General features: G+C 37.2%; 1 protein-coding gene across 2 annotated transcripts in view; it reads right to left on the bottom strand.

The window, feature by feature from the left end:
* Positions 1-26605, bottom strand: part of Stx17 (syntaxin 17) — a 49196-nt gene that overhangs the window by 20754 nt on the left and 1837 nt on the right. For both annotated transcript variants that reach the window (XM_042695283.1, XM_042695279.1), the window contains exons 2-3: positions 19894-20062; positions 16092-16157 (exon numbers count right to left, since the gene is read on the bottom strand). In XM_042695283.1, the coding sequence (XP_042551217.1) occupies positions 16092-16157; positions 19894-20016 (189 nt within the window). In that variant the 5' untranslated portion in view covers positions 20017-20062. The remainder of the gene's footprint in view (positions 1-16091; positions 16158-19893; positions 20063-26605) is intronic.

The following is a 26605-nucleotide window of genomic DNA, read 5'->3' as shown; positions in this document are numbered from 1 at the left end:
AAGATAACCTTAGAAAGTTAAGGTCTTCAACATATAAAAGAAGCTAAGTAATATCCTGTCAAGAGACAATCTCACCCCTAATTTCAATCTCTACAAATAAAATTTCAAATACAATGCCCACCAATCAAAGAGAACCAACCACATAAGGCGATATATAACATACACAAATTAAACAGCAGAAAAAAACGGACAACAGAAGCATAAAAATGGGTGCCTGATACAGTGAAGTAAAAATGTGGTCTATAAAGCCAAACTTTTTGTGTTTAAAGATATAACGATCCAACCTGAAAGTTTCACAATTGGGAATGATGAAAAGCATCATAGAGCCAGGCACTGCTGGGCAGGAAAGTTTGTGAGACTCTTATCTCCAATTAATCACCAGAAAATGGGAAGTGGAGCTAAGGCTCAAAGTGGTAGGGTGCTAGCCTCGAAGACATCAGCTCAGGGACAGCACCCAGGGAAGGCCAGACCCCATGATCAGGGAATAGGGAAAGGGCCAGGCACCAGTGATCATGTTTTAATCCTAGCCACTTAATAGGCTGAGATCTGAGGATGGCCGTTTAAAACCAAATTGGGCATGAAAGCCAGAGAGTCTCTTATCTCCTATTAACCATCCAAAAGACAAAAAAAATCTTCAAGTTCAAGCCCCAGGACCAACACACACACACACACACACACACACACACACACACACACACACACACTATCAAGTTCAAGCCCCAGGACCAACACACACACACACACACACACACACACACAACATAAAGTTTATAAGAAAACAATGAGCACAGTATAATTTTAAGGTAAGTGTCCAAAGGAAATAATTCAATAAATTGAGTTTTTTTGGTATAGTCTAAGGTGTTTAAAAAGCCCAGAAACTATAAAAGTAAATCTAAAGAAACTCTGTAAAAGTGGTGTGGAGGCTCCTGCCCGAACCCCAGCAGCTTGGAGGTTGAGGCACAAGGATCCTAAGTTCAAGGCTAGCCTGCGATACATAGCAAGTTCCAAGCCAGCATGGGATTTATGGTGAGGCCCTCTCTGAAAACCAACAAGCATAAGTTTGTGGAGAAAACTGTATAAGACCATGGTTAAAAAAAAAGAAAAAGTAGGCTGGACGCTGGTGGCTCACGCCTGTAATCCTAGCTACTCAGGAGGCTGAGATCTGAGGATCGTGGTTCAAAGCCAGCATGGGCAGGAAAGTCCATGAGAGTCTTATCTCCAGTAAACCACCAGAAATCTGGAGGTAGCGATGTGGCTCAAGTGGTAGGGCGCTAGCCATGCACTGAAGATCTCAAGGACAGTGCCCAGGCCCAGAGTTCAAGACCCACAACTACCACCAACAAAAAAAACTTTCAGCGTGAAATAGAAAACAAACGATGGAGGAGAATGATGAAAGGGGTGGCATTGATCAAAGTGCATTTTACTCATAATCTGACTTGTTAAGTTGAAAGACATTTGTATAACTAATAAAATAAAAAAGGTGACTTTTTTTTAAAATGAGGTGCATTTAAAACAAACACTAGGGGCTGGGAAGGTGGCTCAGTGGTAGAGTGCTTGTCTTGCATGCATGAGGCCCTGGGTTCGATTCCTCAGCACCACATAAGCAGAAAAAGCCGGAAGTGGTGCTGTGGCTCAAGTGGTAGAATGCTAGCCTTGAGCTGAAGAGCTGAGGGACAGTGCCCAGGCCCAGAGTTCAGGCCCCACGACTGACAAAAAATAAAAACAAAAATAAAACAAGCACCAATTATCTTACTTTAACTACTATTGTGAGGGGGGAGAAGTGGGCTTCTTATTTTATATGGGAGTCCACTAAAGGTCAGAACTATGATAATGTCCTTGACTTTACAGTTTTGCTGAATCTTGTATTCATTTTGGGATTAGTCTTCAAATCAAAGTCTTATTACCTTAAATTATATAAAAAATATTATTTAAAACCTCTTAAAATGTATAGATGTTTTTAAAAACCTCTTTGAGAAATGTTGTATTAACTGCTTTGAAAGAAACAAATTAACCTCTAAAAACTTAGAAAAGAATCTTGGAAATTAGGAAAACTGGCTTCCTTTAAAATTATGACATGAGCATCAAATATGTGCTGTACACATGACTTTTATACTATATACATGGAAGACGTGCTACATTTTCTATAAAGTGTATCACAAATTAATACCTCTGAATTACAAGATACTTCATAGAAATAAAACATTATAAGCTTTTTTTAAAGGCACCAAACAGTTCAAAGTAAATGAATGAAGATACGCTACATAAACTGGAACACTTCTCTACAAAGAAAACTTGCTATAGCAACATTAATATTATAGAAAATAGACTTGAAACCCAAAAATATTACTAGAAATAAAGAATCACTTTATAATAATAATACCCTTACCAGGAATATATAATTCTGTTCACAATTTTTTTTTTTTTGGGTCCGGTCATGGGGCCTGAACTCTGGGCCTGGGCGCTGTCCCTCAGCTCTTCAGCTCAAGGCTAGCGCTCTACCACTTGACCCACAGCGCCACTTCCGGCTTTTCTCTTTTTGCTTATGTGGTGCTGAGGAATCGAACCCAGGGCCTCAGACATGCAAGGCAAGCGCTCTACCACTAAGCCACCTACCCAGCCCCAGGAATATATAATTCTGAAGTTGATCATGCCTAATAGCATAGCCGCTATATGTATATATTAATTTATATATAAGTACATATAAATAATATATAAAAATAATGTATAATACAAATGTTGGCAAAACTACAAAGAAAAAAATTAAATCCATAATTAAAATCAAAGGTTTTATTTAGCACCTTTCAGTAATTAGTAGCGCACACGGGCTAAACAAAATGAACATATACCTGATGTAAGTTATATGGAACAACAAAAGAACATATAATATGCATATAAAATGTATAAAAATTAATTTGTCTTAAATATTAGCATTTGCAAGCCATGTAATCTGACCATAATAAAACCAAACTTGCAATAATTAATGAAAATATATCTATATACATGACTTGCCTATATAAAGGGAAACACTTATAAATAGTACATAAGTCACTAAAGAAATTATAGCAAGTGAAATAGGCCAAACCCAAAGAAAGACAGGTTCCATGGTTTCCCTCATTTGTAGTCATTAGAATGTGCCTATAAATCTACAAATAAACACAATGGATGGTAAAAGACAAAAAAAATTACACTTGGATATAAATTAAACAGGACTCTAAACATTCACACAGTGAGGCCCAAGGAGGACAGTCTTAGGAGAGGATCACAAAGGTTCAATAACTATGTGTATATGATCATATAAAATGATGTTGGGGCTGGGAAGGTGGCGCAGTGGTAGAGTGCTGGCCTAGCATGCATAAAGCCCTGGGTTCCATTCCTCAGCATGACATAAACAGAAAAAGCCAGTAGTGGTACTATGGCTCAAGTGGTAGAGTGCTTGCCTTGAGCAAAAGAAGCTAAGGGACAGTGCCCAGGCTCTGAGTTCAAGCTCCAAGACTGGCCAAAAAAAAAAGTGTTGATTGAAATGCGCTTTACAAAATGGAAACAAGAGGTTTTATTTTCCTTTTTGTGTTTTTGTTGTTTTGTTTTTCCCTGTTGTCATTGTTTTTATTTCTACACTTTTTTATCTTGCATACCAGTTTGTCTGTCTGGGGGAGGGAAAGAGGAAGCACAGAAGCGGCGGCGTGAAGTGTGGACTAACCCAGCAGTGACGCTCCCTAGACATGCTAAAAGTGAACTCTACATCTTGTGGGGGATGGGGTTCAGGAGGGAAAAAACTGGGAGAAAACGAGGGGAGAGACGGTACTGCGCTGAAAGGAATGTACTCATTACCTAACCTATGTAACTGTGACCCCTCTGTATCACTGCTATAATAAAAAGTTAAAAATTATAATGGAAATAAAAAATATTTTCAACTGAATGGAAAGCAATGCATATTAAGTACATATTAATAGTAATGCATATTAAAACTTGTAGCCAGTTAAAACAGTAGTTAGAAATATCTCTAACTTGCTGGGAGCCAGTGGCTCATGCCTATAATCCTAGCTATTCAGGAGGCTGAGATCTGAGGATCGCGGTTGAAAAGCAGCCTGGGCAAGGAAGGCCGTGAAACTCTTATCTCCAATAAACCACCAAAAAACCAGAAGTGGTGCTGTGGTAGAATGCTAGCCTTGAGCTGAAGAGCTGAAGTACAGCATTCAGGCCCAGAGTTCAAGCCCCATGACAGACAAAAAAAAAAAAAGAAAAAAAAAAGAAATGTATCTAACTGCATAAACATTAGAAAAGTAGGAGTTAGTAAAGTGAATATCTATCTCAAGAAACTAGAAAATTCTGGCTGGGCATTGGTATCTCACTATACTTCCACCTAGGAGGCTAAGACTGAATTGAGGTTCAAGGCCAGTTGGGCAGAAAAGTTTTCAAGATCCCCTTTTCAAGAAGAGCTGGACACAGTAGTGTATACCTGTTACCTCTGCCACACAGGAAGTTTAACATATGTGGATTGTATTCAGGTGCATGCCCAGACAGTAAAGCAAGACACTTACCTAAAAAATAACTAGCAAAATTCAGGGCTGTGAAGGCATGGCTTAGCAGTAAGAGCACTTGCCTCAGAAGTACAAGGCCCTGAGTTCCAATCCCAGTACCAGCCAACAAAAAAAAAAAGGATCATGAGCTATTATAAACCCAACTAAAGTTGGGCATCAATGGCTCACACCTGTAATTGTAGCTACTCAGGAGGCTGAGATCTGAGGATTGCAGTTCAAAGCTAGCTGGAGCAGGAAAAGCCAGGAAAGGCTGTGAGATTCTTATGTCCAATTAACCACCAGAAAACCGGAAGTGGTGCTGTGGCTCAAGTGGTAGAGTGCTTGCCTTCAGCTGAGGAGCTCAAGGACAGTGCCCAGCCCAGAGTTCAAGCCCCTGACCAACAAAAACAAACAAAGAAAAACCAACTAAAATTCTTATACTGTCATAGTAGTAGTCATTAGCACATGAAATCTTTCTTCTTTCATTAGTTGGAGTTATGAAAGGCATTACTCTTTACAAATTAATTCTCTAACACAAAAACATAAAACAGTGAAGAAGAAATTCTTACAAGAAAGCACCATGTCATCTAGCTTAACAGTTAGCAAAAGGTATGCTGGGATTAGGGATTTTGTGAGAAAGTCAATTTTATCAAGTTTAAAGAATAAACATTGTATGATGCCATAACAAAAAATTATATTACCATGTTTTCTTTTTTTTTCTTGGTCAGCTGTGGGGCTTAAACTCAAAGCCTAGTGCTATACATGAGCCTCTTTGTACTCAAGGTTAGGGCTCTACCACTTGAGCAACAGCATCACTTCCAGTTTTTGAGTGGTTAATTGGAGATAAGAGTCTCCTGGGAACTTTTCTGCATAGGCCAGCTCCTAACCATGCTCCTCAGATCTCAGCCTCCTGAGTAGGTGTTATAGGCGTGAGTCACCGGTACCCAGTCCTTTTTTTGTTTTTAATGATGGGGTTATTTTAAAGAGTTTCAGCTTCTAAAATATGAATTTCTGCACTATAAAAACAAATTAATCTCAATAGAAAGAAAAAATGGCATCTGAGGAATCTAGTATGATAATGTAAAATATACTATAGGAAGTTTGAGAATTTGTTTTAAAACGTGTCCAAAAAAGAAGATCTGGATGAAAAGAAAGACATGTGAATACAAAAGAGTGGTGTGAAACAAAGAAAAAATCATGGAAGTAAAGATAACCAGAATGAGCGGAGGCTGGTGGAAATGTTAAGAACAATAAAAAGGATTTAAAAAAATACATGTAGAGCAAGAACAAAAAAGAAGGTTTGGCCTACTGCTGGGGCAGATGGTATAATGTTAACAGATGATGCCGAGAAAGCTGAACTGCTTAACTCCTATTTTACTCTTGATTTCCTATTAAGGAGAAACTTAAAATTAAAATGGGCCATGAAACAAAACAAGCTCAAAGGAAACTTGAAATGTATCTTACTATAAAGAATTTAGATAGGGTTCATGAAGGAGAAGAGATTAGAATCATCTTTGAAAAGTAATCTTGTGAAAACAGAACATACTAAATAGAAAGAATAGATTAGGAAAGAAAACCCTTCTCAATACTGTATCTCATCTATTTTAGAAAGTATCTTTTCCACATTTCAACATCACTGAAACTGGAATATGTCTTAGAGTAGATGATAAAAACAAAACAAAACAAAACAAAAAAGAACCAAACCATGGTTCCATAGTTATGGCTCCTTTTTCTGTCTTAAAGATACATAAAATAATGGTATGTTTTACAATCAATAGTGCCTCAGATTTTATTTCTACCCTAAGATTCCATAGAACCTATGCCAACTGTAGAAGAGGTCCCAGGACAGTAAATCTTTAAAATTCAGCTCATAAAGATGACCTACTTTCAGTTTTTTGAAAGTGTATTTTTTTTCCTAATCAACTTTCCTAGCACTTTCACAAAAAATTAATAAATAAGATTTGAAAGGAACTACATTTCTCTGAAGCTCACAATAATCTAAAAATGTAAATTTACATTTAACAACACTTATTTTGGAATTTACACTTCTGTTTTTGCTTCCATTCTCTTCCTGGCCTTATTCTCCTAATCTTTTCTTCTTTTTTCTGAACTTCTATCTTAGATCCTACTACTATTCTTCACTCTCTTCCTCATTGCCTCTCTTTCTCATCAATATTCCCTTTTATTGTTTAATTTTATTGTTATTTTTGTGTGCTAGTACTGGGGCTTGAACTTAGGCCCTGAGCTCTGTGATGTAGTTTCTTCCACTCAAGGGTGGTGTTCTACCACTTGAGCTGCAGCTCCACTTCTGGCATTTTTTAATGCACCTTTTAAATGTTATTATAAAGGTGACACACAGAGTAGTTACAAAAGTCAGATAATGAATACATTTCTTTTTCTCCTCCTCCTTCCCCCCAACCCCCCGTGGCCTTTTCTTTTTTCTATATTTTTCAATTTTATTTATTGTTATTGTAAAGGTAACGTACAGAGGGGTAATAATTACACAATTCACATTCGAGTACATTTCTTTTTGAACCAGTGACCCCCCTCCCTCCCTCTCTCCTAGATGTTCCTGCCTAAATCCACCCACAAATTGTAATGTTCTTTTTCAACATAGTGACCAGTGAGAACCATTTGTTTACATTGTTTACTCTTTGTCCCACAATTTCTGTGCCCCTCCTTACCCTCCCAAAGACAGATAAACAAGACAAAAAGAAATGAAAACAAAAATAGCAACAAAGACAGAGACATTTCCTGGAGTTCATTTAGATAAATATTAATTTATATGATCAGATGCACATAGATATTGTTCCTTTGTGTTCCTCTCCTAAGAATATCCTCCTTTGGTCTCACTGTGTGTGAATGCCTAGAGACCTGTACAATTTATCATGTCCCAGTGTATTTTTTTTCCAAGTCCTGGGACTTGAACTCAGGACCTGGGCACTATTCCTGAGCTTCTTTTGCTCAAGGATAATGCTACTTCCAGCTTTTTCTATTTATGTGGACCGAGGAATCTAATCCAAGGCTTCATGCATGAGAGACAAGCACTCAACCACTAAGCCAACGTCCCAGCCACAGTGGTTTTTTTTTTTAAACATCTAGTGTGTTTTCTTGGTTTCTCTTCAGATCATACAAATCTTTTAATTTTCACTTCTGGCTTTTATGCCAGTTAATTAGAAATAAAGTCATAGATTTTCTTGCCTGGGCCATCTTCAAACCTTGGTCCTCAGATCTCAGCTTTCTGAATAGGTAGGTTTACAGGCATGAGCCACCAGCACCTGGCTAACTACTCCCTTTTAAATATATTCTTGTAAATTAAAAATAGATAGCTCACGTGTTCTATATTTCTCCTTGTAAAAATCACAAAAGTCATAAATTCCAAGGCTGATTTTATTGTTGTTTATAATACTTATGAAACTGGATAGTCTCTCTGCAACATCTTTGTAAATATGGTTCTGATATCTACTAAATCAGGAGTTAATATATCAGAAATCTGTTCTCAACAAGGTTCACACCATCACTACTTCGAAGACAAAGCAAGGATTTCTACAAAGCCCAGTTAATGTTCTTCAGTGAATTACAAACGCAACAATTCCTAATACTTTTGCTTAGTTTCAAATTTTGATCACAAAAATCTTCCTTTATGCCATCTTTTCTTTTTCCAGAGAAAAGAATTGTTAAGCCTACTTTACTTGCAGTTTCAAAACAGTGTCCCATAAAAATATACAATGCGTTGATAAAAATATTTTAACAAAAAAATAAAATCCCTAATCTCTGTACTTGATTCTCTCCAAGACCTATGAGAATAAAAATTTACCTTTGAACATAGCTGTATTTCTACTTGAACAGCAAATGTGTATGTTTCTGTTCTTAATAACAAGACCACAAAAGCAGATATACCAAATTTCAAACATTTGCTGAAGTATCCACAAGTTAGATCAATATCTCAACTTTAAAAAAGAAAGTACATAAACTCAGTGTTAATAAGTTTTACAGTAAATAAAGTAAATTGTGGCAAAACTTTCAAAAAATAAGGACAATTCTCCCTATCTCATAATTTAATGACTACAGATTCTTTCTCACATATATCCTCAAATTCCTGTCTAAAAATTAAAAAACATATTCAAATATGTACCTACATATAATGATGATAATTATAAAAAGTAATTATTCTAAGTTAATTAAAAATTCTAAAAATGGCTAATTATGTATTTAATGATTAAAAGATGAGTCGCTATGCATATCTTGGCTGTAGTTAAATATTGACTTAAGATTCCTAATGTGTTTTTACAACAAGTAATTCTGAAAGCAAATTGTGTATAGCAGAAAACAGTTGGTATTATAATAATTAATTTGATCTGATTTCTTTTCAAACACAGGGTACAAGTCCACTTGTAAACATTTAAATAGTGAAGAGTAAACTCATTCTAGACATCATATAATTCGCTATTAAGGGTTCCAGAGTCATAATTATTTAATTAAAGTAAAACTAGACTGTTCTTATTTGTATTATCTACTACTCTACGGTATTGATGGTATAATTACTCCATATGTCTCGTTCTGGTTTCTCTGTGTCTGTGTCTGTCTGTCTGTCTGTCTCTCTTCTCGCTCTCTTCTCCAGATTGTAAGGTAGCTAAGAAGAGATTAATCAAATAAAGAAAAATTTTGCTTATCTTTTTGTTGATCTTAGGGTAATTGCTAAGATCTCTCTCTCTCTCTCTCTCTCTCTCTCTCTCTCTCACACACACACACACACACACACACACACATGAGAGCCATAAAAGACAGACAAATTAGATCGCATTTAAATTGAGAAAAATTAAGCCGGGCGCTGGTGGCTCACGCCTGTAATCCTCGCTACTCAGGAGGCTGAGATCTGAGGATTGCGGTTCAAAGCCAGCCCGGGCAGGAAAGACCGTGAGACTCCTATCTCCAATAAACCACCAGAAAACTGAAAGTGGCGCTGTGGCTCAAGTGGTAGAGCGCTCGCCTTGAGCTGAAGAGCTTAGGGACAGCGCCTAGGCCCAGAGTTCAAGCCCCACGACCGACAAAATAAATAAATAAATAAATTGAGACAAATTCTTTTTCTCAAAAAGGCCATAACACAAGTGAAAACATAGTTCTTACATAAATCCAATAATAATAACAAATTTGGAAAATCTACAATAACTTCATGAAATTATTTCTGCAAAAATAGCTTTTGCACAAATTAGCAAAGAACAAGCCTGTATACAATTCAGAAGCAACATGAATAAAACTAAGCAAATACCTATATCAAACAATGGTTTTGATCTCATTATTTTAATGGTACAAATAAATCTTTTGTGCTAGATGGAGATCAATAATGTAAATATATACTTTTTAAAACAGTAAGCAAATAATTTTTTATAGCCAATATCTCAAACAAATGTGATTTTTAATGATATATTAAGCAGTGAAGATGGTAAAAATGTTATTAACATTAACATACTAAATACCACTCAATAAACACTGAATCTTGACTGGTACGAGGTTCTGTGGAATGACAGACATAGTTTCTACTCTTTAGGCCTATAATTGAATTGTAAGCAGTAAAAATATATGCATGGACAGATAAGTAATGTTTTCCTCTGAATCTCAAATCAATCTTTCAATGTTTTCATATAAATCTCAAATCAATCTCTTCCCACTTTCTAAGATACTAATATCTTCCTAAACTGGTAACCTTTCCTAATGATTACCTGTACTTATTTAGTGAGCCCATCTCAATGCGTTCACCATACTGCAGATATACTAATGTGAAGGGGACTACAGTCTTTCCACAATAACTCTACATTCAGAAACATTAGGTACAGGTTTGTAAAAAAGCCTGTACTGAACATTAAAAGCCTGATGGCCTTCATCTAGACTTTTTATAGTTTGAAAAGATGAAGAGGTACCTGCCCTAGAGAGGGAATGAGGAATTCATTCTCAATCAGGGCAACCTCCAGATAGTTGATTTTCAGGGGCACTGCCAAGGAAGATACCAGCTTGAAGAAGCAACTTTAAGTGACAAGTACCAGGAGACAAGCAATCAGCTTTTGAGTGGCTCAGAAAAATATAAGAAGCCAGCTGGGTGCTGGTGGCTCACGCCTGTAATGCTAGCTACTCAGGAGGCTGAGATCTGAGGATTGAAGTTCAAAGCCAGCCCAGGCAAGAAAGTCCATAAACTCTTATCTCCAAGAAACCACCAGGAAGCTGGAAGTGGTGCTGTAGCTCAAGTGGTAGAGCGCTAGCCTTGAGCTGAAGAGCGCAGGGACAGCACCCAGGCCCAGAGTTCAAGTCCCATGACCGACAAAAAAAAAAAAAAAAAAAAAGAAAAAGAAAAATATAAGAAGCTATTAATTACACTTATGGACAAAATATTATTTAAAAAAAGGAAAAAGTCATTAAAGTGGTCATTAAAGACAGATAACAGCTTAGGCTTTGCAGGTCATATGGTCTCTGCAATAACTACTCAACTCTGCCTCCATAGTGAAAGCAGCCAAAGATATATGTAAACAAATAGAATCTAAATATGGCCATAGTCTGCTGACTCTTAAAAGAAAATATCTTGTAAAAATTGAAACAGCAAAGAGAGAAAATACAATAGAATAAACTATTTAAAAACAAACAAACAAAAACCTTAAGAAGCCAGGTGCTGGTGGCTCACGCCTGTAATCCTAGCTACTCAGGAGGCTGAGATCTGAGGATTGTGGTTCAAAGCCAGCCCGGGCAGGTAAGTCCGTGAAACTCTTGTCTCCAATAAACCACTAGAAAACTGGAAGTGGTGCTGTAGCTCAAGTGTTAGAGTGCTGGCCTTGAGCTGAAGAGCTGAGGGACCGTGCCCAACCCCAGAGTTCAAGGCCCACAACCAACCAAAAAAAAAAAACCTTAGGAAATTTCCCACAACTAATGAACAAAAAAAATCTATTTAGATTGAAGGGTTTAACACAATGCATATCATTATCAAATTTCAGAATACCAAAGGTAAACAGATCATGAAAGTTCCCAAAGGGAGGGAGAGAAAAGGCTTCCTATGAAAAGACTGGAAATCAGATGATTCCAGCTTTTTAAAACACAAAAAGCTGGACAGCCTTTCCTACTGAAAGCGAATTCCAAATAGAATTCTATATTAGTAGATTTATCAATTGGGTGGGAGGGGAGAATAAAGGCATTTTTAGGCACATAGTTACTAAAATGTTCGTCTCCTAAGTCCTGAAGTACTATTCCAACCAAATAATGAACAAATAAAAAAGGAGGGAGACATGATACCCAGGAACACAGAGGAACACACAGAGAAGTCCTAGTAGCTGTGCAGTCAACCTAAGGAGTGAGTGCACACTAGAACTGAGTGAAGAAGGGATTTGGGAAGGAATTTTCAAAATATGAAACGGAGCTGATATATCTGAACAAATGCAAAATATTACTGACCACATGCAATGGAGATACCTCACATTTAACAAGGTTAATCACAAACTCAGAAATTCAGTCAATTTAAAAATGAAGTAATTATTCACATAGAAAACAATAAAGGGGCCGGGCGCCGGTGGCTCACGCCTGTAATCCTAGCTACTCAGGAGACTGAGATCTGAGAATCGTGGTTCAAAGCCAGCCCTGGCAGGAAAGACCGTGAGACTCCTATCTCCAATAAACCACCAGAAAACCAGAAGTGGCGTTGTAGCTCAAGTGGTAGAGCGCTCACCTTGAGCTGAAGAGCTGAGGGACAGCGCCCAGGCCCAGAGTTCAAGCCCTATGACCGACAAAAAAAAAAAAAAAAAGAAAACAATAAAGGGCTGTACTGTGTTTCACTATTTGACTTAGAATAAAACAATATTTTCATAATCAAAATAATGAGATATTGAGTACTAATTTAAACAAAGATTTATACATGCGCATACACTCTCTCTCTCTCTCTCTCTCTCTCTCTAGGGGAAAGGAGAGCAAAGTAGAAAGTTAGAGCTCCATCTGCCATGGCAAGAAGCGAAGAGATAATATCTAAACACAATTATTCAGGAAATAGCAGTCTATACGACTACTTAGTAATAAATAAATGCTGGGGACTATGACCGAATGGTTCCTGTCAGGATTTGAACAGGGAAAACAGTAGGGTGCAATAAGACCTCAAATGGTATTTGGCTTTGTAAACTATGTGAACATATTATTTAAAAGAATAAAATGTAACTTTTTTTTTTTGGTACGGTCATGGGGCCTGAACTCTGGGCCTGGACGCTGCCCCTCAGCTCTTCAGCTCAAAGCTAGCGCTCTACCACTTGAGCCACAGCGCTTTTTTGCTTATGTGGTACTGAGGAATCGAACCCATGGCCTCATGCATGCAAGACAAGCGCTCTACCACTGAGCCACCTTCCCAGCCCTAAAATTTAACTTTTTAAAAGGTAGATATGAGGGGGGAGGGGAAGGTGGGGGGACGGGGGGAGGATAGGAAGGGATGGGAAAGGGAAACAAACGAGGAGGTTACAATGCTTGATAAGAAATGTACTCATTATCTTGCCCATGTAACTGTAACCCCGCTGTACAGTATTTTCACAATAAAAAAAAAAGAAAAAAGAAAAAGGTAGATAAGTAGTAGAGTACTTCTAACACATACCAAAAGTCCAAGACGTGTATCTTTCAAATTAAAAAGAGCTCTTACAAAAGATATCAACACAAATGAGGAACATAAACAGCAATTAAGAAATAATATTGCTCACAGCAAATGTAAAAATACTTTCACTTTTCAAAGCAAAAAAGTTAAAAGTAAAATGATCTTAATACAAAAATTTGAAAAAATGGGTAATGTCAATACTGTAAGAGCTTTGGAAAACACTTTTTATGATAGTGTAAGTTAAGGTATCATTTGTGAGGTAATTTGGTAACATGAAACAATACTTCTTAAATATGCATTTACAGGTGCTTATCAGCCCAGCTATTTAGAATACTGATATCTGAGACTCCCAGTTTGAAGCCAGCCTGTCCAACTAGTCAACCAAAAAAAAAAAAAAAGCCCACCAGGAAGTGGGTGTGTCTGTCCCATTGTTAGGAAATGGAAAGACTTGGAAAAAATTATATTAAGTAAGCCAGACTCAAAGAAACATAGGTCCCATGGTTTCCATTATTTGTAACAACTAGAATGTGTCTAGGACAAGCAGAAAAGCTCAAAAGCTATGTACATATAACCATGTAAGATGATGCTAAGCAAAATGAACCCCAAGATATGGACACAAGTGGTTTATCTTTCTTGCTGTTGTTTTTAATGTATTTATAATGTACCATGTGATTTTTTTTTTTTGTTTCTTTTGTATGTTCTTCCCTCATGGTATAACCCCTGTTTTCACTGTATTTGATTCTGGTGCCCTGCATCTTGTATGTACATTTTTCTTTTTTTTTGGTCCAGTCATGGAGCCTGAACTCTGGGCCTGGGCGCTGTCCCTCAGCTCTTCAGCTCAAGGCTAGCGCTCTACCACTTGAGCCACAGTGCCACTTCTGGCTTTTTTCTTTTTGCTTATGTGGTGCTAAGGAATCGAACCCAGGGCCTCATGCATGCAAGGCAAGCACTCTACCACTGAGCCACCTTCCCAGCCCTGTATGTACATTTTTCTAATTTGGGGAAGGGAAAGGAAATAACAAAATGCTGAAACAAGGATACAGGTAGACCCGGATGTACAAGACACTATGTTGAAAACGAACTTTACAACTTTGGGTGGGGAAGGGAAGGAAGTAGTTGGGGAGGTAGAGAGGGAAGGGATGGGGAAAAACAAAGGAGGTAACAATGCTTAATAGGAAACATACTCATTACCTTACTCATGTAACTAACCTCTCTGCATAGTATTTTTTTTTCTTTTTTTTGCTTATGTGGTGCTGAGGAATTGAACCCGGGGCCTCATGCATGCAAGGCAAGCGCTCTACCACTGAGCCACATTCCCAGCCCTCTGCATAGTATTTTTATAGTAAAATATATATACAGAAAAAAAAGAAGTGGGTGTGTGGCTCAAGTGGTATACCAACTAAGAGTGAAAATGCCAAGTGAGTGTTAGTCCTGAATTCAAGCACTGATATTAATACAACACACACACACACATACACACACACAACACATACACAATACACAAACACTCATGACATGTGTCAGTAATTACTACTAAAATATACCATTGAAAACACAGTCACAGCCAAGGATAGGTGGCTTATGCCTGTAATCCTAGTTACTCAGGAGGCTGAGATCTGAGGATCATAGTTCAAAGCCAGTCAGGGCAGGAAAGTCCATGAGGCTCTTTTTTTTTTTTTTTTTTTTTTTGTCGGTGACGGGGCTTGAACTCTGGGCCTGAGTGCCATCCCTCAGCTCTTCAGCTCAAGGCTAGTGCTCTATCACTTGAGCCACAGAGCCACTTCTGGTTTTCTGGTGGTTTATTGAAGATGAGAATTTCACCCCCTTTCCTGCCCTGGCTGACTTTAAATTGCGATCCTCAGATCTTAGCCCCAAGTAGCTAAAATTACAGGCATGAGCCACCAATGCCCAGATCATGAGACTCTTATCTCCAATTAATCACCAGAAAACTGGAAGTGGCACTGTGGCTCAAGTGGTAGAGGGCTCACCTTGAGCTGAAGAGCTCAGGAACAATGCCCAGGCCCACAGTTCAAGTCCCACTACTGACAAAACAAAACAAACAATAACAAATATGCATAAAAAAGGTTCAGCTACAAAGGCCTGTACATCCTTAATTCAAAAATTCCAAATCCAAAATCCTCCATAACCTGGAAAAAGCCATCAATATACTTGTGGGGATGAGGAATAAATAGCAATTAACTAATATTATTGCCCCATAGCACATGTAAGAAGACTTGATACCACCTAAGCTCATGTAGTAGGTTGTAGTTAAAATATAGATCCAAGTTGGGCGCCAGTGGCTCATGCCTGTTATCTGAACTATTCAGGAGGCTGAGATCTGAGGATTACAGTTTGAAACAAGCCAGGACAGGAAAGTCTATAAAACTCTCATTTCCAACTAATATCAGAAAAAGCTGGAAGTCGCATTGTGGCACAAGTGGTAGGGTTCTAACCTTGAGCAAAAGGAACTCAGGGACAGCTCTTAGGCCCAGAATTCAAGCCCTAGGACTGGAAAAAAACAAAAAACAAAAACAAAAAAACAGATCCACTAAAAATATCAAAAGTTACTTTCAGGGGCTGAGAAGGTGGCTTAGTGTAGAGTGCTTGCCTTGCATGCATGAGGCCCTGGGTTTGAATCCTCAGTGCCACATAAGTAGAAAAAGCCAGAAGTGGCGCTATGGCTCAAGTGGTAGAGAGCTAGCCTTCAGCTAAAGAGCTGAGGGACAGCGCCCAGGCCCAGAGTTCAGGCCCCATGACCGACAAAAAAAAAAGAAGAAGAAAAAAAATTACTTTCAGGTTATATGCGAAAGGTCTGCATGAAGCATCATTTAATTTCATTTAAACCTGGATCTCATCTGAAACACTTTTCACCACAAGCATTTGGAGTAAAAGATACTCAACTTGTCTTATTTTAGCAACATTAAAAAAATTATGTTTTTATTGACTTACCAGAAACAATACAGTAGCCTTACCTGAACTGTACGTCCTGCATTGATATGCTCTTCATGCAACTTGTCCCAAACCCTGCATCGTTGATACTATAAAAAAGAGAAAGAAAGAAGTCTTAAAATTTTCATGAGCAGGAAATAATGTCCAATTACCACACACACACACACACACACACACACACACACACACACACACACAAACACACACACATACACACATACAAAACTACTTGCTGAGTGCTGGTGGTTCACACCTGTAATCCTAGCTACTCAGGCAGCTGAGATCTGAGGATCATGGTTTGAAGCAAGTCCAGATAGCCTGGGCTGGAAAGTTTATGTGACCAAAAAACGTGGAAGTGGTAGTGACTCAAGTGGCAGAACACTATTCTTGTGTGAAAAAAGCTCAGGGACAATGCCCAGACCTAGCTCAAGCCCCTGGACCAGCACATACGCACGCACGCGCACACACACACACATGCACCCACGCATGCACGCACACACGCATACACAAAATCCTTACTCAACTATGTAAAGTTATCAGTTAAATAAAATAAAATAATGATTTAAGTTAGCTTGGTGGCTCAAGTCTGTAATACTAACTATTTGGGTATTTTTGATGGGAGATGGAAATCATGGTTTAAGGCCAGCCTTGGCACAAAAGTTCACAAGATCATCTCACTCAAGGGGAGAAGCACAACAGTTTGGTGCAGTATATCTGCCTGTCATCCCCAGTGATAATGCAAGCACAGTAGGAGGATCACAACCTAAGCATAAAAAGTCAGACCCTACTTGAAAATAACCGATGTAAAAAGGGGCATGAGGCCCTGAGTTCAACCCTGAGCACTACCAGAAAGAAGAAAATAGTGATTTAGTGGTGGCAGTTCATTTCCAAAGTTCATATAAATAAGAAATGTTTTTAGGAATATTACATACAAAATTCTAGAGATAATAAGCAAGTTTAGTTTACTAAAAAAGAATATGCATTTTGTCTATACTACAAACTCTCTGAAGGTAGAAAAAATATAAAGAACAGGAATATAACAAGAAGCAAAAAATGAAAAGATTAACAGCATCCTTTATATATCTTTATATTATACATGAGGAATTCAAAATATATGTCAGTGACAGTGATAAATAGTAAAAGCTAAAATCTGAATTTGAACAAATAGTAGAAAACCTTAAAAGTAGCTAAAGGGAAGAAAAAAGATACCTGAAGTACAGAGGACCAAAAATAGAAATGAGAGGAACACTTCTTGTGAGAAACAATGCAAGATAGAAGACAATAGAACAGTCATAAAAAATACTAGAAGGCAACAGATATTCAAACTAGAATTCTATACCCAAATAAATGAAGGCAAAACAAAGAGATTTCTGAAATATAAAAAAGCTGACAGAGTCAAGCGCTGGAAGCTCATGCCTATAATCCCGGCTACTCAGGAGACTGAGATCTGAGGATCATCGTGGTTCAAAGCCATCCTGTATAGGAAACTCTGTGAGACTCTTATCTCCAATAAACTACTCAAAGAAAAAAACAAAATCCCGGAAGTAGAGCTGTAGCTCAAGTGGTAGAGTACTAGCCTTGAGCAAAAGAAATTTAAGGACAGTGCCTAGGACAAGAGTTCAAGTACCAGGGCTAGCAAAAGAAAAAAAAGGTGACAGAATTCATCACCATCATTTTTGCAGATGTGTAGTACAAGATAATAATAATAGTAATAGTAGTAATAATAATAAAAATTATGCAACCATAGAGAGATGAGGATACTTTTTTAAAAAGAGAAATGTGTGTATGCTCACATGTATAAGTGAATTGAGAGAAAAAAACCACAGAAAAAGTAAGATTCTAGTTATTCTAAGGTAAAATGTAAATGTGATAGCTGGTACGAGAGTAGACCTTTTACACATAAGGCAGAAATAATAAGTTCATGAGGTGACAGCAAGATAGAAAGAGCCTGGGTATTTAGTGACTGTGGAGCTTCCACTGCAACCCTGGACCAATTCTATCATCATGAGCAATAAAAGAGAAGCAAAACTCTACATTATTTAAGATACCATTTGTGGGTTTCTGCCACTTATACTTTAATCATCTATAACTATCTCTTAGTAAGTGTTTCCCCAAAGTCCTACAATATGAAACACAGAAAATTATGTTTTAGGACTGGGAATATGGCTTAGTGGTAGAGTGCTTGCCTAGCATGCATGAAGCCCTGGGTTCCATTGCTCAGTACCACATAAACAGAAAAAGCCGGAAGTAACACTGTGGCTCAAGTGGTCAAGTGCTAACCTTGAGCAAAAGAAGCTCAGGGACAGTGCCCAGGCCCTGAGTTCAAGCCCCAGACTGGCAAAGAAAAAAAAAAAAGAAAAGAAAAGAAAAGAAATTTATGTTACAAGCTTACTATCTCATGAACTATGATTAAGCCTCTCTTACTTTAGCCAAGAAAACTGAGTGCTAGCCCTTCAAATGTCAGGATTACCTGCTAACCACATTTCTCAAGTGTAATAAAAGGCCATGCTGAAGGACCTATGGAACACAGCCCCAGGTGTCCACAGCACACTACTCCCATTGTCTTCAGATGCTGCAGAACTACTCTGCTAAGGCTCACCTTCAATTTCCCTCCAGTCTGACTTTCTTCTTTTAAATTCATATTGGATGACTGATGGCCAACATAATAAATATTTTATCTTTCTACACCTTTCCCCCAAGAAGAACATATCTGTTTGAAAGTGGGGCCCTGTTAAAACACCTGGAGTCCAAAGATAGCTCTTAACTCTTTGGTCTAGAGTGAGTACTTGCAGTTTTAAATATGTTTACACTGTCACCATATAGATATCAAAATAGGCCACATAATCCTATGTAGGGAAAATGTTACTTTCATAATTAAACTAGAAATGCTATAGGCAGAACGTGAAATGATCAAGGACATGATCTAAAGTACAGGTAAGGATGAGTTTAACTGCTTGACTTAAGACAATATCACCTACATTGCAAAATAAAGTAATTCTGATAAGGTCTAAAAATTTTATAATAAGTAAAAATCTGACAAAATGCCAAAAGAAAAATGTTCAGGCATAATGGGATCAATGGACTAACTGGGATAATTTTCTTATGATGTCTGTTACAAATAATCAAATCAACAATAAACCTATGCCTATCCCTGATGACCTTTCTCCCAGAATCTGGCTTTTCCATTGATGACTGATTGGATCATACAGGATTTAAAGGTAAAAACAGCAAGCATTTGTGCATAGACTAAATATAAGAAAAGGGAAATCTATGACATGCCAAGTCTTAAAAGTAGAACAATAAAGGGAAGAAATGGCTCTAGCAGACCATAGCCACTTTAATGTAAGGATCAGAATTTTGAAATACATCTCTCATCTAGATAAGATCAATCAAAATTAAAGAATTTTCTTTCTATATTGCTATAGGGCTATAAGAATCAGCCTCCCATTAGCCAAAGCACTCAACAAGAATAACCAGTTTGGGGAATGTGGCTTAATGGTAGTGTGTTTGCCTCTCATGCATGAAGCCTTGAGTTCCATTGTTCAATACCACATAAACAGAAAGCTGGAAGTTGCACTGTGGCTCAAGTGCTAATCTTGAGCAAAAGAAGCTCAGGGCCAGTGCCCAGGCCCTGAGTTCAAGCCTCAGGACTTGGTTACCCGATGACTCTTTCTCCATCTTTAAATGCTCCAGCATCACTTATGCTAAATCAACAGGACCTGGATATTTTTAGAAAACCTTTTTGTCTGATATTCTCAATTTAGCTCAAATGAATACCAATCAGATTATGGAACTGCTTATTGAGGGAGAAATGAAAAGACTCACCTTCTCAATATTTATCTGGTGCTTTCTTAACCTCTCCAAGTCTGTTGGGATGACTATCTTAGTGAATTTCTGGATAGCTGGCTCAAGACGGCGTAACTTCACCTTTTCTTCATCTTCAGACATCCTAAAAAATGTTGTCACTACCACTTCTCCACTCACACAGAAAAACCTAAAACAGAAATATTTCCTTCTTAAGAGTGCCTTAAATCAGTTACCTTTTTTTTTTTAAAGTCAGTCGTGGGGCTTGAACTCTGGGCCTAGCACTGTCCCTGAGCTCTTTAGGTCAAGGCTAGTGCTCTACCACTTGAACCACAGTAACACTTCTGGTTTTCTGGTGGTTAACTGGAGATAAGAGTCTCAAGGACTTTCCTGCATGGGCTGCCTTTGAACCATAATCCTCAGATCTCGACTGAGTAGCTAGGATTACAGGCCTGAGTCACAGGCACCTGGCTCCCACTATTTTTAAATCAACAATTAGGCTTATTACAATCTATTCTAAATAAAGATTTGACTTAATGCTGAACTTAATGACATTTTTCTTTATGAAAATGTGCTTTAAAATCTTTTTCTTTTAATAAAATTATATTTACTTGCTATAGAAAATTTAGAAAAATATAACCAAATGAAAAGAATAAAAACCAACAATGATGTCCACAGACTTAGTTAACTACTCAATAGTTCGATGAATGTCTCTCACAAGACTTTTCTATGTCAGTATGTAATTATGTTTTTAAAATTATCATTATTAGCTGGGCACCAGTGACTCATGCCTGTAATCCTAGCTACTCAGGAGGCTAAGAACTGAGGATTATGGATTGCGGTTCAAAGTCAACCTCGGCAAGAATGTCCGTAAGACTCTTATCTCCAATAGACCACCAGAAAACTGGAAGTGGCACTGTGGCTCAAGTGACAGAGCACTAGCCTTGAGCTGAAAAGCTGAGAGACAGCACCCAGGCCCAGAGTTCAAGCCCCAACATTGACAAAAATAAAATAATTGTTATTAGCTTGTATTAGTTATATGGGAGAAAGGGAGATTTCACTGCTCTCTTTCCACATGTTTTCTATGTATTCCAGTCAATTTCACCCTCTCTGTAAATATCCAATTTTTTAAAATTTAGGAGTATACAGTCCAATACCTTGAATACTGAACAACCTTTTTTCTAAAGGTGTCAAATGTCAAATATTGAAGGGAAAATTTCATTCTTAGGATTTCGGCTTTTATCAAACGCTACGTCTAACGTCATCATAACAACTATTTAATTCTAAACTTCAAATATATGGTCACAGAATATGAGACTATTCTCATGGATGTCCTTTACACTATCTTCCCTTTCTGACTTCCCTTTCCCTTACTACTTCACCAGTTTCCTACCAGCACTCCAAAACAACCAAGTCTCCAGGACAACACACTGGCTTTAATTGGAGAAAAGTTACATCTATTTGTACAAACTGAGCTTTTCAGATTAAAAAAAAATTGTTATTATAAAGGTGATGTATAGGGGTTACAGTTATATAAGTCTTGTAAAGAGTACATTACTTTTGGACGACATCCCTTCCCTTGCTGTCTCCCCTCTGATCTCTACCCACAAGTTGTGTAGTTCATTTTCAACAGAGTGGCCAATGACTACCACTGCTGCATTTGTTTACCCTATGTCCCTCTATTTCTGTGACTCCCCTTACCCTCCTAAAGACATATAAATGAACAAACAGAACCAAAAGAGAAGAGGACAAGAACAGCAGAAAGAAAAAAAGTTTCCTGTTTCCATTTCCTCGAGTTCATTTGCTTTTCAGCTTTTTATGAATATTGGGCTCCATCACTTTGCCAAAATTGAAGAACAGTGCTGCGCACCATGCCTTCATATCACCTCATTAGCCACGAGCTCTCCCATACTAAAAATAACAATAAAGTTGACCATGTTCATCCCACTGTGTTTTGATTTCTTAGCCCAAGGTTCACAGCAATATTCTAAATCAATTTCATGAATTTCTGAATTTTTAGGATTGTTTTTAAGAGTTTCTCAAAGGGAACTATCACTCTGCAAATGAAGAACTACATCTTTAAATAATGTTTGTTCTGTATTTTCCCTTTCTTTACATAGTTGAAAATTTTGAAGTGTTGGTCATAAAAGACACAAGCTCACAAGTAACACAGAAAATTTCCAAACACTAAAAACACAGCTGTTAAAACGGCCATAGTCAAAAGAAACACCAAACAAAACAGGACTGGCTATATATTTTTTTTTAAAAATCATCCACCAAAACTGGACAATTCATAACTAAGGGGCTAGAAATGGACAAAAAAGTCATCTTTAAAAAGGCAATGCGGGGAAGGGAGGGAGGGAGGGGATGGTAGGGGGAAAACAATGGAGGGGGTAACAATGTTCAAGAGGAAGTGTACTCATTACCTCACTCATGTAACTGTAACCCTCTGTATAGTATCTTTACAATAAAAAAAAAAAAAGGCAATGCAAGCACATTTTTAAAACATCCAAAGATACTGAAGAATTTTAGGTAATATTACGAAACAACAGGCCAATATGAATATAAACCAAGTGAACTTCTAGAATGACTTTGAACAATGAGCTAAACAAGCAAGTACATAGTGGAAGATGTCAGGGCATTGAAGAATAAAAAGATAAAAAGTATATTTAAAACATTATAAAGTAATAGGATCAATAAACATAGAAAATAATGAGAAAAAAAACAAACAAATGAAGATAACAAAATTGGAGCTGGGAAGGTGGCTCAATGGAAGAGTGCTTGCCTTGCATGAATGAGGTCCTGAATTCGATTCCACAGCACCACATAAGCAGAAAAAGCCAGAAGTGGTGCTGTGGCTCAAGTGCTAGAGCACTAGCCTTCAGCTAAAGAGCTGAGGGACAGTGCCTAGGCCCAGAGTTCACGACCGAGGACCGACAAAAAAAAGAAAGAAAGAAAGAAAGAAAGAAAGAAAGAAAGAAAGAAAGAAAGAAAGAAAGAAAGAAAGAAAGAAAGGAAGGAAGGAAGGAAGGAAGGAAGGAAGGAAGGAAGGAAGGAAGGAAGGAAAGAAAGGAAAGAAAGAAAGAAAGAAAGAAAGAAAGAAAGAAAGAAAGAAAAAGAAAATAACAAAATTAGTCAAAGAGAGTATGCTGAGAATTATGATATAAAGTCTCACACTGAAAAGGCACATAAACTCCAGGTAAAAAACTCCAAATAAACAAACTTAACTAAACCCAAAAGAAAGAAAATTGCAGAACATTGAGGATAAAGAAAAAAATCATAAAAAGCAATCCAGAGGTACAATGCTGATTAAGGAAAAGAACAAAAGCAAGGAATTTTACACCAAAGATTAGACTATCAAAAGATAGGAAAGTCTTCAAAGTGCTAAGAAGAGGATGTTGGAGCAAACCCAGGAAAATTATCAGTTACAGTAAAGGCAAAATAATAAATCTCTGACATACAAAGACTAAGCTTATTACCAAGCTACTCATCAAAAGAAGTACTAAAAAAGGCGTATATAAGTATGTATATATCTTTTAACTAGGGAGTCTTTATTTCATTTTGTTACACTATGGAATCCCTAGAGTCTAGTATGCAAATTGGTAGGCAATAAGTGGTCAATTAAATATTTACTGAAAGGTTGAATTTTCCCTTGCCCCCCACCAAACAGATAAAATGTTATAAATCATTCTAAAGGGAATATTTTAACAATAGAGAAATTAAATCCAAGGGAATGAAATAACAAGAGTAATTAATTTCTATTTCTTTACACTTCAACTGTTACTGGATAAAATGAATGAAGAAAAAGAAAGGATTTTTGAATAACATGATTAAGCATAAGAAAAATGTTTCCACGTAAATAATTTTCTCCTATGCAGCTTTTTATAGCAGCACAGTATTAAATTATGTGCTTCATAATTTAATCATCTATTGTTAGCTACTTCAGTTTATTCCAATTTCCCACTAGTATAAACTATAGTGTATGTACTCTTCTTACACAGAAATCCATGCTGTCACTTATGATTATTTCTTTAAAATAAATACCTAGAAATATAAATATTAAATAAATATGTGTTTGTGTGGTACTGGGTTTCTAAATTCAAGGTCTTGCACTTGATAGGTTTGGATGATACTGTAGAACCACACCTTCTTGTGTATCTCTGGTTATTTTTAGGATATGATCTCACTTTCTACCTGACTCTCACCTGCCTAGTTTTAGGCTTCCAAACACCACTGGGATTACAGGAGTATGCCACCACATACAGCTTCCCTTCTGTGGAGTCTTATGGACTTTTCTGCCTGAGTGGGCCTGGCCCTATGCTCCTCCCCATCTTAGACTCTGCTGGAGCTTGGGATGACAGGCACAAGCCACTGCACCCAGCTGTGGGTTGAGAAACTTTTATACTTGGGCTGACCTCAAACCTCAATCCTCCATTCTTAGCCTCTTAGGTAGCTAGGATTATAGGCATGATTACAGGTATGAGTTACTACTGGCTTAGGTAAAAATATTATTTTAGTATATGCATTCCCAATGGTACAAGATTGTGCCTATTTACATTCCCACCAGCAATTATCACATTGTTCATTAATCTATATTCCAACCAGTTTACTTGGCTTTATCGTTCTTCTTACATATTTGATTGGTGAAAAAAAATAGTCTCAAGTGGTAGAGTGCCAGCCTTGAACAAAATGGCCGAGGGAGAGCATGAGACCCCGAGTTCAAACTCCAGTACTGGCACAACAATAACAACAAAAGAAAGTATGATTAAATAATGCATGAATGTATATGCCAGCATTTCTTGATTTTTCAGTAGTAAAATTAGAATATATTTGTGATTATAATTAAAACACAGGGTTTAAAAAGTACACTTACATTAAGATCTCCCCTAAATAAGTTTAAGAAAAAGACAAAATATATAAAATATACAAAAAATGTCCAAAGCTCCTGTGAAGTGGCTATATTTTTAATATTCAGAAAAGTATAAGCTATTTGGGGTAATGGAATTATTCTGCCATCATGACTGTGGCGGTACACACACAACTAATTATATTCACTTGTCAAAACCCTTAGAGCTGTATACCACAAAGTGGATGCTTCTAAATTCATATATAAATTCACTAAAAGTGAATGTATACAAAAAATTTAAAATAGGGAAAAACCCCAAATGAAATATAAACTATCAAAAATAAGAGTGTATTATATAGGGAAATAAGTGGAGAAGTAACTTACATAACTTGAGAAAACAAAATTCTATTTGAATACTGTAAAGCAAACCAAAACCTCTGTCAAGGCTATAGATTAGGAATCTTGAAATTACTTTATGTATAAACTGGGACTGAGTAAATAAAGAAATACTTCACAGAGAGCCAGACTTCACTGTCAAAGAAAGAAGTTACCAATAAGGGACAAACTAGAATTAACCTGGTAGTGTTAGAATAGATTCAGAGTTACTGAAATGACATTTTGTTATTTTTTAAAATATACCTATACATAAATTCAGAAATAAATATCAATGCTATATGCTTGGATATATCTATACATACACTGCTATCTTCTGTAAGGCTCTAAAAGCAATGACACCCCAATAGCAATGAGCTCACCTACCATGCTAATCTTGGTGTCTAATGACCATTCTCCAGAAGTAAAACAAGAAAGAAAGAAAAGGAGAAAGGAAGGGGAGAAAAGAGAAGAGGAGGGGAGGGGAAGAGAGAGAAAGAAACAGAAACAAGACCAGACCAGAGGTTCTTGGAGAAGTGATTGTTTGTATGACTAAGTGGAGAAAACTTTTTGTGGGGCCAGATTAAAAAAAAAAACTTCTTTAAAAGGGATATACGCATTTAATCCAAAGGGATACAGAAAGTAAAGGTGGGGGGCTATTGCCAATGATCAAAATCCCCAAAATTTAAGCAGTAAAGCCAACAACAAATAAAGAGAACAATAACTATGAGTCTATACTGGAGAAGTAAATAACTGAATAAAAATAAATGGAGAGGGCTGTGAATGTAGCTTAGTGGTAGAGTGCTTGCCTAGCATGCATGAAGCCCTCAGTACTATATAAACAGAAAAAGCCGGAAGTGGCACTGTTGCTCAAGTGGTAGGGTGCTAGTCTTGAGCAAAAAAGCTCAGGGACAGTGCTCAGGCTAAGTTCAAGCCCCAGGACTGGCAAAAAACAAAAACAAAAATAAATGGAGAGAATGGTCAGTCCCGTCTTACAGAGTAATTCCAATTAATAAAGGAGAAAAATGGAAAAATCACCATTAGAAAACCAGAGCAAAAATGACTGAAGGCTAGATCCAGTGGATGCTAAATTTAGCAAGGGAAAGTTCCAGGAAATACAGGATGTTTGCAAAGTCTAAAGGTTTCCCTATGATACAAATTATGAGGGAAATGGTTCCTTTGTATTAGAGAATTCCCAAAGACACTTCCTTAACTAAGTGATGAAGATTAACATCCCAAGCAATAAGTCATAGCATACACTCTAACAGGATAAACAAAAAAAAAGGCACATACATTTCTGTGATAGCTTTAACAGTACACACACAAATATATAATCTTAATCACATCATGACAAACCATGGAACAAACACCATTTAAGGGACAGGCTACATAATTAAGTGGTTGAGCCCGTTTAAAAAAAAAGTAAATGTCATAAGAGACATGAAATGATCACTGCAGATTAGAAAAGATGACAGAGCCATGTCAACTAAATGCAGTGTAGGGTCTTAAACTGGA

The sequence above is a fragment of the Dipodomys spectabilis genome, unplaced genomic scaffold (genome assembly GCF_019054845.1).
Source record: "Dipodomys spectabilis isolate Male_0828 unplaced genomic scaffold, ASM1905484v1 ptg000006l, whole genome shotgun sequence".
In the NCBI taxonomy this organism is placed as follows: domain Eukaryota; kingdom Metazoa; phylum Chordata; class Mammalia; order Rodentia; family Heteromyidae; genus Dipodomys; species Dipodomys spectabilis.
This window is presented reverse-complemented; position numbering and strand designations above follow the sequence as displayed.